Genomic DNA, 13954 nt, shown 5'->3' on the forward strand with positions numbered 1-13954 from the left:
CCCAGGGCTGATTGTACCTCTAAAGATTCTGAAGCAGGTGATTCTGGAACTGCTCTTGGAAAGCATTCAGCTCCTAGTGGTCAAGTCCTACCCATTTCCTCTCTGTAGGGTCCCTCCGACCTGTCACCTCCTTCTCATTTTCACTGCCAACACCCTCATTACTTCTCACTTAGACACAATTAACAGACCTGCTCTGCTCTTGTCACTTCTCTGTGTCACAAACTTCACTGGAGGCATTGTACCTCTAAAGATTCTGAAGCAGGTGATCCTGGAACTGCTCTTGGAAAGCATTCAGCTACTCGTGGCCAAGTCCTACTCACTTAGACACAGTTAACAGACTTGCTCTGCTCTTGTCACTTCTCTGTGTCACAAACTTCACTGGCTCCTTATTGTGTCCAAATAAAATCCATGACATCTTAGCAGTTCTTTGTCATGTCTGACTATTGAAATTCTCCTTATATTCAGGTCTTATGCTATTTATCATCCATTTCTTAAAATGTTCTCCAAACCATCATTACTTTATTTAATATTTAATTGATATTTATTGAGCCCCTAGGACATTCCAAGCATTAGGGGATACAGCCCTGAGCAAACACCTGGATGCCCACTCTTATGGGGTTGGGAGTCCAGTGGAGGGAGACAGACTTTCATCTAATTAATCACACAAATAAATGTGTAATTGCACATCAAGATAAATGCTATAAGAAAAATAGGAGTCGGAATTTGACCTGGTCAAGGCAGCACAGAGGAAATGTGAAGGATGAGCAGTGAGGAGGATTGCCTGAGTGTTTGGGGGGAGGGACCAGCATTATGAAAAGGTCCAGAGAAGCATGGCAGTGGACGGAGAGTGAAGGAGACTGGGGTGGCAGAAATGTGAGCAGAGTTGGGGGAGGGGATTTCAGTGCTGAACTCAGAGGAAGTCATGAAAAGGATTTAAGCATTAGGATGTGGTCAGATTTTCTGCCAACAGGCATTTTGTTGGCACCCTTCCTGTGGCTATTCTGCCTCATGAATAAATAGTCATTAGCATACCTGTCTTGTTTTAGACTGTAAGCTATTTGAGGAGTGCCTAGGTCTTGGCATTCCTCATAGCACTAGTGGGTACTCAGCAGATGGGACAAATAATGAAATGCTAACGTAGCCAGAGTCGTCAATCAATCACAGCACGTTATGGAGCCTTCATTATTGCCAAGCACTGCAGTGGGCACTAGAAAGCAAAGACCTGCACTGAGAGAGTGAAGGAGACTGGGGTGACAGAAATGTGAGCAGAGTGGGGGGAGGGGATTTCAGTGCTGAACTCAGGGGAAGTCATGAAAAGGATTTAAGCATTAAGGATGTGTTCAGATTTTCTGCCAACAGGCATTTTGTTGGCACCCTTCCTGTGGCTATTCTGCCTCATAAATAAATAGTCATTAGCATACCTGTCTTGTTTTAGACTGTAAGCTATTTGAGGAGTGCCTAGGTCTTGGCATTCCTCACAGCACTAGTGGGTACTCAGCAGATGAGGCAAATAATGAAATGCCAAAGTAGCCCGAAGTCGTCAATCAATCACAGCACGTTATGGAGCCCTCATTATTGCCAGGCACTGCAGTGGGCACTAGAAAGCAAAGACCTGCACTGTGGTGACTATGCTTCCACGTAAGGCGCCGGCATGAAAAGAGACCCTGGTGCACCCCAGATTCCTGACTAGGAGAACCTTTCAAGGGAGGGGTGGTAAATGGCATAGGACCTGGATGGTCAGGAGAATTTCAATAGGTTTTTTTAAAAAAGCAAAGGGGGCATTTCAATAGAAGGGAACAGTAGGGGAGGAGGTCCAGGCACTCTGAGGGAACCCATGAGGGTAAAAGGGGTGTCTATTTGTCAGGAGTGGAGGCAGATAAGCACAAAAGAAGATAAACCTGGGATGCTTAGGGAGCCAGGATCTCCAGAAGCTCTGGGGCAATTCCCAGGCATCTCTGGGACTGGTAACACTGGTTTCAAAAAAAAAAAAAGCCCTCTAAGCACATCTGTGAAAATTGGTCAAGTACATTGTCTCTGCTAACTGGAAGGAATACAAAAGAGTGTCATTTAAGCTCTCTAAACTTAATTTCCTCATCTCTAAAAGGTGTTTCATAGGATTGCCATGAAGATCACATGGATTGTACAAACATGAGTTATATGTAAAATTTCTCTTTCTCCTCCTCCTCCATTCTGCTCAGACAAATAGAAAAAAATTACAATAATCACTAACTTTTCTTGAGCTCTTGCCACGTGACAGGTGTTATTTCAGTACTTTATATTCATTTCTACACTTCATCCTCAAGTTCACCCTTTGAAGTAGCTTCCCCGGGTTCCAAACAGATGAGGAAACTGAGGCTTAATCACACAGCTGGAAGGGGCGGGTCCTCTGCTGTTGGACACAAATCCTGTGTTCTTTGTTCCCCAGCAAGCTGGCTGCTTAGGAAGGAAATAGAAGCAAACCAGGGGACTATTGCCTCCCCGCTTCCTCCTGTCCTGCTAGCTACCCCATGTCCCCCAGCAGAGGTCCTGCTGCTGAATAGGGGATTGTTCTGCCTCTCCCTCCTGCCTCTGAATGTTGATGTTTTGGGTCATTAAGGGGGTTGGAGATGGGGGGGGGGGGGCGCGGGTTATGACCCTGGCAAAGGCCTGAATAGCCATTGTTCCTTTTCTTCCCCCCTTGAATGGGATTCTGTCCCAAGTCCTGGTGTCTTCCTCTGGGTTGGAGGAGGGGTGAGTCAGAGGCCGGAGAAGGGGAGCCTTTTCCCACCACTTTGATGGCTAGGGCTCAAGATGACAGATTTGGCGATTCCAGTCACCCTGAAGGTTTCACCAGCTTCCCCATCCTGCCTTGAGCTGAGTTTCTGTAGCCTTGATGATATCCATGAAATGAAGTCTGAACTCAGGTTGAGGGTAGGTAGGGGAGAAAGAGGCAGCAGTTAGAGGCTTAGTATACCCTTCTTGCCCTGCAGGCTCATTTCTGCTGTACTGTTCCCCTGCAATGACCTTGGCCTTGTCCCTATCCCTAACCCCTACCCGCAGCAAGATTGTAACAATGAAGATGATCTCTTTAGAAGGGTTTGGGTTTCTTGAAAGAAAGACATTTGATACATAGAAAATTATTCTTATGACCATTATTGTTGTTGATATAAGACTTAATGCTGGGAAATTTGGGAGTGTGCTCTCAACCCGATTTTCCTTTCTCTTCTTACAATAACAGGCCAGCTCAGTTATCAAGGTCTCTGGGCAGTCTTCCCCCACAGAGGCAGGGTCTTCCTCCGCCCTCTAGGTTTCCATGGCCCTACGTTCTTTTTGTCCATAACCCTAGAGGCAGGAACATTTGGAGGGATAGAGGAGAAAGGATATGATATTTATGAGCACCTACTGGGTGTCGAGGGAATTATGTGCCTTAGGGCCAAGAGAAATGCAGAACCTGGCATGTACAGGTGCGTATTTGTTGAGTTAATGAGGAGTCACACTTGCTTTTCACAAAAACTCAGCAAAAGAGTCATCCTGTTTCTCAGGGGAGAAAAGGAGGCTGAGGGGTCTATATTAGCTAGTAAGGGAACAAACTTGGCTGCAGATCAAGGTGTCCCCACTCCAAGCCAGGAGTTGCTCCTTCTGGTAGCGGCATGTCCTTTGCCTTATAACTCATCTGTTTTCACCCTGCTGTGACTAAGAGGAATGAGTCTCATTCAAAGCTGATATCTCAACAGGCAGTCCAGTGCCTGGCACACAGTAGGGAGCATTTGATATTTGCCTATGAGTGAAACAGAATTCCGTTTCTTTCCTTGCTGACCCCGACCCTCTCCTCTATCCCCCTCTGGCAGGGACCCTCCGCCCAGTTCGCCGCAACTACTACGACCCGTCCTCGGCCCCCGGGAAGGGCGTGGTATGGGAGTGGGAGAACGACAACGGTTCCTGGACGCCCTACGACATGGAAGTGGGCATCACCATCCAACACGCCTACGAGAGGCAGCATCCCTGGATCGACCTCACTTCCATCGGCTTTAGCTACGTCATTGACTTCAGCACCATGGGCCAGATCAACCGGCAGACCCATCGCCAGCGCCGCGTCCGCCGGCGTCTGGACCTCATCTACCCCATGGTCACCGGCACCTTGCCCAAGGCCCAGTCCTGGCCGGCCAGCCCGGGATCAGCCGGATCCGCGGGATCAGCTGCCTCACCACCCGGCCCACCCTGCTCTTGCCCGCAGTGCGTCCTGGTGATGAGCGTCAAGGCAGCCGGGCCCCCGCAGCCTCCAGCAGCCCGCAAGAACATGCCCCCATCCGGAGCGGTCAAGCTGCCCCCACCACCACCAGGACCTGGGGCCAAGCTCCTGGACAGCACGGGCACCATCCGAGGCCCCGTGAAGACCGCCCCATCCCAGCCAATCCAGCGACAGGCCGCCAGCACTCCGGCAGGGGCGGCTGTGGGCTCTCCTGCCAGCCCCCCGGGGACCAACGGCAAGACAGGAAGGGTGGCCCTGGCGACCTTGAATCGGACCAACCTGCAGCGGCTGGCCATGGCGCAGTCCCGGGTGCTGATCGCCTCTGGGTAGGTGCTTGCATGGCTGCCTCGAGTCTCTACTCCCCAGGCAGAGCAAACGACTGACTTTCCGCTCCCTGTCATCTTGTCCTACCACCCTGGCTGCAGGTGGATGAGGAGGCTTCGGCCTTTGGGGCGATTCTAATGGAGACTTTGCCTCTTACTGGCCCTGAGATGGGGCAGTCCCTCACATCACAGCCCTCACTTCCTCCTCTGTGAGTTCTGGCAGCCATGCCCACGTGGGGGTTGCTGTGAGGACTAAAGAGATCAGGTGTGATTGTAATAGCAGGCCACATTAATTGTGCACCCAGGTTGTTCCAGTTTGGGGGTGTGGGGGGTATCACCTCATTTAATCCTTCACAGCAGCTCTGTGAAGTAGGCAGCTTGACCCCATTTTACACATGAAGACACTACCAGTTAACTTGCTCAAGGGCACGCAACTAATCATGTCCAGAGACCAGGATTCACACTTTAGAAAGTCTGACGGCAGAGCCAGACTCTGCAGGGCCCCTTCCCTATCCAGCATGCACCATGGTGCCTGGAATACAGTAGGTGCCAAACAAGGATTTGTCCCTTTCCTCTGGTCTGTGTGGCAGCTTGAGGGGTGCCTTCGGATTGGAATAACAGCCCATAGTAGTGAGTCCTTACCATGTGCTGGACACATTCCCTGCATTGTCTCAGTTAATCCTGTGACAAGCTGGTGATGTCGCATGTTTTGTGAGTATTGCTTTTTATGATCTTCATGGTCTGCTCGACCATAACATGGGAGAGACCCAGGGCCATGCAGTGCCCACAGCCTTTGCCTGCCCTGGTTTCTTATGAGATTGGCTTCTCATCATCACCCAATTTTCCTTTCTCCAGAGGCACCTGGCCTGTAGCCCAGGAGCCCCAGGCAGTAGGGGTGGTTAGGGTTAGACTGGACACCTGAGTGTGAAATTCAGGCTGCCCAGAGGGTGATCTCTGCACATGGGTATTCAGCCCTGAGAGGAGTGAAGGAGGGTATACCATAGACTGGGTGTATACCTTCCTCTGCCACTGGGCAAGCCACAGAATCTCAGCAAGGTCCAGTTTCCTCGCGTGTGAAATGGGGACCATCATGCTTGCCTTGCCTGCCCCATGGGTCATCGTGAAAACCTTTACCACGTGCACTCCCCAGCTTTATCCCATTCCCTTGCCCTGTGATGCAAGTGTCAGGCATGCATTAGCTCCCCAGGGAGAGCCCCATAGCTGAGTGTTACACACAGAGTGGGCTGGGAACCTAGGTTTTAGTCTCCTAATCCACTGTTGTTGCTGTTTTGGTGTGTTGTTACTTTTTTATTTTATTTTTTGCTTAAGTCTGGCTCCTCGGTTATGGGAAAACTATCAACAAAATAGTCAAATACTGGTCAGGTGCATGGAATTTTCATATGACTTCCTCTGAGTGGGCAGAAGTATGTGGGAGAGGGCACTGGGTACCTAAACAGTGCCTCCACTCAATTTCTACTCACTGTCACACAATAGCATCTTGGGGGCCCCTAACAATTCAGGGTCATTGCTGTCACTTGTAAGAACCCAGCCTCCAGAACTGACTGCCTAGACTTGAACCCAAGTTCCTTGCTGTGTAACTTGGGGTAAGTTTTGCATCCTCTTGTCTTCACTTTGTTCATCTGTAAAATGGGGATAATAATAGCACCTTCTTTATAGGGTTATTATAAGGATTAAATGAAATATTTGGTGTATAGATTTAGCACAATGCTTGATACATAGTAAGAGTTGGGTCAGAATTAGCTGCTATTGTTGTTATTACAATTATTCTCAGGTATCTATTGAATATGCCCTATGTAGTTGTTGAATTGAAGTCAAAGCTGAGCAGCCTTACCTCATTTCTGGCGCCCTTGACAAATGCCAAGTGACCCCATGCCATAATTGAGGGAAAGGAAGCCCAGATCGCTTTAAATCCCAATGAGGGAGTCGGCAGCTCTTTATCTCTCTGCTTTATTCCCTCTGCCAGCCAGTAGAATTGGAGTGAGAGAATAGGCTGAAGGGCCGGCCAGTGCAGTTTCAAAAGAGCTATAGAAACAAGTTGTTTTTTTCTCTGCTCTGTTTTCCTGACAAGGGAGGCCCCTCCCTAGCTTCCAGCCCTTTTCTTTTCACCTCTTACCACCTCCCTCACCCCCACTACCATCTTCTGCTCCAGTCTTTCTTGGCCATTTAATTAGCGTGTTTATTCCCTTTGTCTGGCATTGCCATCGACCTTCTGTCGTCCAGTGGCCCCTCCCCACACCCCTCACTGCCCATGACCTCTTCAAGAAACTTTCCCACGGAAAAAAAGAAGACCAGGGAGGGTGGGAGAGGTGGGATGGAGAGAAGGGTTTGGGGGGAACAAAAGACCCAGTAAATTATTCAGGGACACAAGCAGGGGGCTTCTAAAGAGAAGAGAGAGGGGGGCTGTACAGGGGAGGGCGAGAGTCGCCTCTCTGGCCCTCTGCTCCAGAATTGAGGCTTCTCTATCTCCAATGAGGCCATAGTTGCTGGAGAGACAAGACTATTGTTCTGCCTGAGGATTCCTGGGTTGGCTCATGACTTCAAGAGAAACACTGGCTCTCACCAGGGCATCTGCAGAGCTGTTCTCCCGTCTTCGACTCCCCTCCCCTGCCACCTTACCAGCTCTTCTCTTTTCCTAGTTTTATATTTTAGGGACAGAAATTAAAACTTGCACCCTCCATACCTGGGATCAACCCAACAGAGTGGGGGCAGGGGAATTGTCTTCTGATTGGTCAACAAGTGGTTAGGCCGACAGCTTTGGCTGAGCTGAGTTGCCTGGAGGACTCAGAAGCATGCCTGCCACCAGGCTGCTGATTTCCAGAAGGAGGGTTCAGGCATATGGAGCTGGGGCCCCAACAGGGTATGACCGGTGTGGACTATATGGGCCAGTCTCCATGGCTCTCATTTTAACCAATAACAGTGGGGGAGGGGTGGCCAGTTGTTGCTAACTGGACAATCCTAAGGACTGCCCAACACTCAACTTGACACTTTACACTTGATGCCCTCAAGAACCTGAGAAAATTGGAATATTATAGCAGGAGAAGACTGTATCAAGCCCAACTTCCTCTTACAGCTGGGAAACAAAAATGTAAATAATCACCCAAATTTGCATAGGGCTTGGCTATTTACAAAGTATTTGCTCCAGATCCTCCATCCTCACAGGGGCCCCAGCCAGCAAGAGCAGAGAGGCTGTGGTGGCCCTCCCAAAGGCACATGTCACATGTCGCTGCTCAGCTGGATTGGAAGGCAACTTCCAGGCCCCTTGGCTGGGGGAGGGGCTCCTTCCTATATAGCCTTCTGTATTACGTAAACAAATATTCCCTTCTTCCCCAAGCCCCAGTGCCACCAGAATCCAGTGACAAGCCCTTCTGCCATGCTCCCCTTTCCTGGCATAGCAGGGACACCCACCTCTCCCACAGTGTTCACAGGAGTCCCAGGCCTGACATGCAGACCCTCCCTCTCTCCAGACCTTGCCTCTCCCCAGAGTTCTTGGGCTGCCTGGGGGGTTGCTGTGCGGGTTGGAATATTTCCTGGTTAAGCAGATTGGGTGTGGAAACCTGCCAGTCCAGTTTGTGGGAACAAAGGTAGCTTTTGTCACCCAGATCACAACTACTTATCAGCGGGAGTGGGGGCCTTGGAGTGGTGAAGGGGTCAGGCAGGTGCGGGGCTGAGTGGGGTGCTGCCCCCTAGTGGGGAGCAGGACAGGCACAGGAGGCCAGGCCTCCACTCCCAGCCTCTGCAGCCCAGTGAGTGGGGACTTGCTGTGAGGAGGACTGGACTCAGCTGTGGGTGGAGGACTCAGTTCTTGAGTACTGGGGTGGGAAATTGTCAGAAAATCTCCTTAGCATCTTCTAACCCCAGATCTTCACAGGTCTATAGATAAGGATGCTGAGGCTCAGAAAAGTTACTGGACTGTGTAAGGTTTACTGGCAGGATCAGGATTTGAGGCCAGTTTTCCTGGCTCCCGGTCCACCATAGCATGCCTGTCCCCGAAGAGCAGGTCACAGGATCCAGAATCTAGACCATACTCTTTTCCTGGCCTACATTCCCTTGTTTTGAATTCCCCTCCCCCTCATCTGGTTTGATTTATCCTAGGGACAGTTTCTGGGGAAAAGTATCCCTTAGTGGCCTGCTGAGACACAAATACTCCCACATCTGTTGTTTCCACATCCTTCTCACAACGCTGTGCACATGTCATGGTCCCTGGGCAGGGACAGGGGCCCTGCAAGACTCAACATCACCGGAGAAGCACCCCACGGCATGTGGGGCTCAGGCAGATCCACTGCCCAGCCTTGAGGTCCCATCTGAGCTCTGCTGCCTCTTAGGTGTGTGTGTATTCCTTCACTCTCTGAGCTTCATGTACACTGTCTGCAGTATCAGGTGATCAGATGATGTAGTAGACATAAGAGCACAGCATCATAGGCGGCTGGGCTCTCAAGCCAGATTTCCTGCATTCAGATCCTTAGCTGTGTGATCTTTATCAAGTTGGCTTAACTGCTCTGTGCCTCAGCTTCCCTGCCTATTGAAGTAGGGTTGATCATAATAACACCTCTTGCGTAGGTTGTTGGAAGGATTGGGTGACTTACGTATTGTGAGCAGTGAGACGTGTCGGGTACAAGGCAGGCTCTGTGCATGTTAGCAATTATAACACAAGGATAAAGGCTCCTGGGCTGTCTTGTTCACTGCTGTGCCCCTGGCTCAATATGAATGGACAAATAATAAACAATGTAAGTAAACGAACCAACATGCTCTCTTTCCCTCCTCCTGTTTTCCCAGCACCACCCTACCCCCAAAGCAGAACTGCCGGCTTCTCAGGCTGCCTGGCTCCTGGAGTCATCTGTGACCCGGTGCATTAGCCTCTCCAAGCCCACATCTTCCTCCAAGCCCAGCTGTGGAAGCCTGGGTGGTGAAGGGGGTGGGGAGAGATGGTGCAAGACTGAGCCCCACATGTCCCCTATTTTTCTAGTTGGCGCCGGGAGACCTCGTCTTTCCCATGCAGCTGTGCTCTCTCCTCTCTAGCTTGGCTTGAGTTGCTGGGAGAGGAACAGAGAGAGGAGGAGGTTTTGCCTGGTATTTATATTTCTCAGAGAGTGGGAGAAGTAACAGCTGTTAGAGCAATGGTTTCCAAATGTTGGACTGGGGATTGGTGGCATCTGCATCCTCTCTGCAGAAGTGTGTCAAAATGCAAGTTCTTATGCCCCAATGCAGGCTTGGGGCTCTGGCTCTTTCAAAGCTTCTTAGGTGACTCTGATGTCCACCAAGGTTTGAACTTGTTTCTTTATTCTTTCATTCCTTCAGTAACTGTTCATTGAATGCCTACTAGTGTCAGGCTTCTGAACAAAATGGACAAAGAAATTTGCCCTTGTAGAGCTTAGATTCTAGAAGGGGAGATAATAAGAAACAACTTATTTTAAAAAATTATTAATTCCATGGGGGAAAAATTAAACACAGCAGTAACATGAGGGTTTGGGGGGTCCCAGGGTGAGATGGATAAGCTGATAGCAGTATTAAATAAGATGGTCTCAAGAACCTCACTGAGAAGGCAAGATGTGAGCCAAGAGTGAAGGAGTTATAGGAGGGAGCCAGGAATGTATCTGGTGGAAGAGCATTTTAGGCAGAGGGAACAGCATATGCAAAGGCTCGGAGGCCGGAAGTGCCAATCATGTAGGAGGAATAGGCAAAGAGGCAAGTTATATGAGGGAGAGCAGAGAGAGAGGAGGATTGGGGTGAGGAGCATGGACAGAACATTCAGGGCTGTGTAGGCCTTGCTGGGACTTTGAATTAACTGAGGAGAGCCATTCTGAGTTTTAAGGTTCTGAGTAGAGGAGTGACATGGTCTTAGTTTGGAAGATATCACCTCTGGCTATGGTGCTAATGATGCTCTTGTAATTAGCTAGTAATTAATAATAAAAAAGGAGCAAGGGAAGGCCAGACATTATAGGCATGGTCATATGGGCAGCTTCACTAGGAAGCTGCAACTTTGCACTCCCCAAGGAACCACTGGCCCATTCCCTGAAGATTACTGGGGGAAGGGTTCCAACAAAGAGGAGATAGACACATACACAGTAAGGTTGGGGTGACTAGGGAAGATACTTGCCTGTAGGTAAAAACTGGGGAACCATGGATTGGCCAGAATGGGTGAAGCCAATGCAAGCCCACGAAAATTTTGGAATACATAATTCCCTGCGGGCACGCACCTACAGTGCTATTGAAACTTCGTGGCCCATGCGCAGAAGTCAGTATTTTGTGGTAGAGCCACACTGAAGGGGCCAAAGAGCCGCATGTGGCTCGGGAGCCACAGTTTGCCAACCACTGCCCTAAACAAAGGAGTTCTCTCTCTTGTTGCTCCTGACTCTTGGTTCTTGGCTTCCTTGCAATTACCTGTATGGCCCCTGGCCATGCGGGTGCCACACACAATGGACTAAGCGGGAAACCTAAGCCAAGCTAGCCTGATGCTGGACCGGACTTGGCTCCAACATGGTAAGGAAACTCTGGACACTGGCTTTGATGTTAGCTCTGCTGAAGCCCCAGCTACACTACTTCTATGACTGGACTGAAGGGAATGGGACCTTGGAAACTCCAGGGAAATAAAACTTTCTACAACATCTCATCCTCCTGTGCGAGTCTCGGAAAATTCTTTCTCGGGATATTGCAAGAAATCCACCCCCACTAGCAATAGGCTGGGACGAGGACCTCTCCCCACTGGTCACACTAAGAACTTCTTGCACTTTAGTTGGGACGATTAGTTTCTGTAAGAAAGGGAAGCTCTTCACTGGGGGAAATTCTGAGGTCCCACCACTGACTCATTTTGTCCCACTTGTTAAAACCATAATGCGTCTGCTCTTTCCTTCCACAGGGTCCCCACCGTCCCAGTGAAGAACCTAAATGGGTCCAGTCCTGTCAATCCTGCCTTGGCAGGTAAGAGAAACCCTGGGCTAGTCTTGCTGAAGGTAGAAAAATGAGTGACAAAATAGGTAGTGAGCATTTGTAAAAGAGAGAGCATTTGGATGTTAATTAAAACAAATGGGGATTGTAGGAGTTGGGTTGGATGAGTAGAAAGAACTTGGGGAGAATTGATTGCTAAAAGGAAAGCATGTTGTTGAAGAGGAGTGAATGAATCTGTTTCTGGGAAAGGTGGAGGGTAAGTAGAGAATCCCTGAGTTATGAGAACTCTGTGGAGAGGAGAAGAGGAGGTTAATGGTGAGGGAGGAGTTGAGGGGGTGTTGGGAAGCTAACTCCCCAGTCCTTCCTGACACCTGCTTTGCCCTTCCAGGCATCACTGGGATCCTCATGAGTGCAGCGGGGCTGCCTGTGTGTCTCACCAGGCCACCAAAGCTGGTCCTCCACCCACCCCCCGTCAGCAAGAGCGAAATAAAATCCATCCCAGGGGTTTCCAATACAAGCCGCAAGACCACCAAAAAACAAGCCAAGAAAGGTATCAGCCTCCTTAGCTTATGGCTTCTGGCCCTAGCTCTGCCTCCACCACTGAGGGTCATCCCCATGGCTTACCCACTCTGTGCCTTAATTTCTGCATAGGCTAAACAGGCCTAACTTGAACCTGTTCTGGTGATTATACCACAGTGGAGTGTGTATGGATCAGATGGAGACTTCTTAAGAAATATAGCAATGCATATTTTTACATTTCTAAAACTATAGAAACAACTTATTTTAAAAGATTATGAGTTCCATGGGGGAAACTCACCACCCCCTTTGCCACCCAGTGTGACATAAATGAAATATGTTAGAGAGAAAGACCACCTTGGAATTGGAACTAAAATAGACTAAATTCAAGTCCCAACTTTGTCACTTGCAAGTCATGACCTCAGAGAACCTCTGTTTTTTTCCCCTTTACTTGGAGTGAAACCAGTCACAACCAGTATCCAACAAGGATGTCTTGGAATGCATCCATGACAGTTGGGAAGTGGCCACTATTTTGTGTCCCTCTTAAGCCCCCAGACACTCTGGCCACTTGAACCCCCATTCAGGAGCTCCTTCCTACGTGCCCACAATCCCACAACTAAGGGGTCCATACCTGTGCCTGCCCTGGTACCAAAGGAACCTGCCTCAGCCCTGTGGCTGGTCTTTCTGGCCACTGGTATTGGTGGCTCAATGTGTTGACTGTCACCCTTAAGCCCTCACCTTGCAAACATGTTATGCCGCAGGACAGTGGAAAGGAAGGGCCGGCATTGAGCTTTGGGCTGTTGCCCGGTCCACTTCCTCAAACCCTTGTCCTACTTTTCTAGTCTATCAGACTTTCTCTGCTTAAATGAACTCGATTGCCTTGCTCATAATCTGATAGGAAATGACAGGAATTTGCACTTTCCCACTCTTCCTGTTATTATTAATAGCACATATCGGATCCTTAGCTGGCAATGTGCTAAAAGGGCTGTATGTCCATTAGCTCATTTAATTGTCAAAACTGCTCTTGGAGTAGATGCTATTGCCCCTCCCCATTTTATAAGTGAGAAACGGAAGCTTAGAGAAGTTAAGAGGAGGCACTGACCCTTTTTTTTCCTTCTCTGCCTGCTTGTGAGACAGGATCATCTCATTCCCTGCCTTCAGGTTAGGCTGTCTCCAAGGGGTCCAGTCCCCAAAGAAATTCCACAATCATTGCACCTGGCAGGGTCCTTCCCAGGGGATCAGCCTTTCCCTGATGCGGGGCTACATCTACTGGCTGCGACTGCACTGTCAACAGCCAGCGAAGACCGTTCTGAAGCTGTGGTCACAACCTCCTGGTTTCCCATGGAAATAATATCACTTTGATGCCACATTGCAGATCAAGACAGTGCTTGGCACATTCTACCTCATTTTTTTAAACCTGTAACAGTGTACAGAGTTCTTTTATTTCTGCTCTTATCACACTGTCTGGGCAGGTCCAAGCTCTTTGATTATATGGAAGAGAAACCCACTCAGTCTTTCTCACTAAAAAGTGAGTTTGTTGCAAACAGGCCGGGGGATGTCAGGGAAGTGATGCAGGAGGTAAAGGAGGTGGGACCACTCTCTGCCTCTTCTGCCCCCTGATTCCCTTTCAAATTGGTTTGTTGCAAACAGGCAGGGGGATGTCAGGGAAGTGATGCAGGAGGTAAAGGCAGGTGGGACCACTTCCTACCTCTTCAGACCACCTCTCTGCCTCTTCTGCCCCCTGATTCCCTTTCAAATTCTTAAATCCCATTGCAGAATGAATTCGTTTCCTCTCCTGCTGTAAGCCTGGCTGGTAAGGTTCTCCTCTGGTATGTCCAGTTTGGTGAGGCTATTTGAACCCTTGTCTCAGTCTCAGTGGTGCACTGACCATCCTGTCCCCACAGGTAAAACCCCAGAAGAAGTCCTGAAGAAGTATCTGCAGAAGGTCCGGCACCCGCCAGATGAGGTGAGTGCAGGGGAGGCA

General features: G+C 49.5%; 1 protein-coding gene across 1 annotated transcript in view; it reads left to right on the forward strand.

The window, feature by feature from the left end:
- Window positions 1-3809: 3809 nt before the first annotated feature.
- The window catches only part of DTX4 (deltex 4, E3 ubiquitin ligase), a 23652-nt gene continuing 13507 nt past the window's right edge, over window positions 3810-13954 (forward strand). Inside the window, exons 1-4 of the mRNA XM_014536335.1 lie at window positions 3810-4554; window positions 11426-11487; window positions 11843-12004; window positions 13875-13936. Coding sequence (XP_014391821.1) covers window positions 3935-4554; window positions 11426-11487; window positions 11843-12004; window positions 13875-13936 — 906 coding nt within the window. The 5' untranslated portion in view covers window positions 3810-3934. The remainder of the gene's footprint in view (window positions 4555-11425; window positions 11488-11842; window positions 12005-13874; window positions 13937-13954) is intronic.

The sequence above is a fragment of the Myotis brandtii genome, unplaced genomic scaffold, assembly GCF_000412655.1.
Source record: "Myotis brandtii unplaced genomic scaffold, ASM41265v1 scaffold1609, whole genome shotgun sequence".
In the NCBI taxonomy this organism is placed as follows: domain Eukaryota; kingdom Metazoa; phylum Chordata; class Mammalia; order Chiroptera; family Vespertilionidae; genus Myotis; species Myotis brandtii.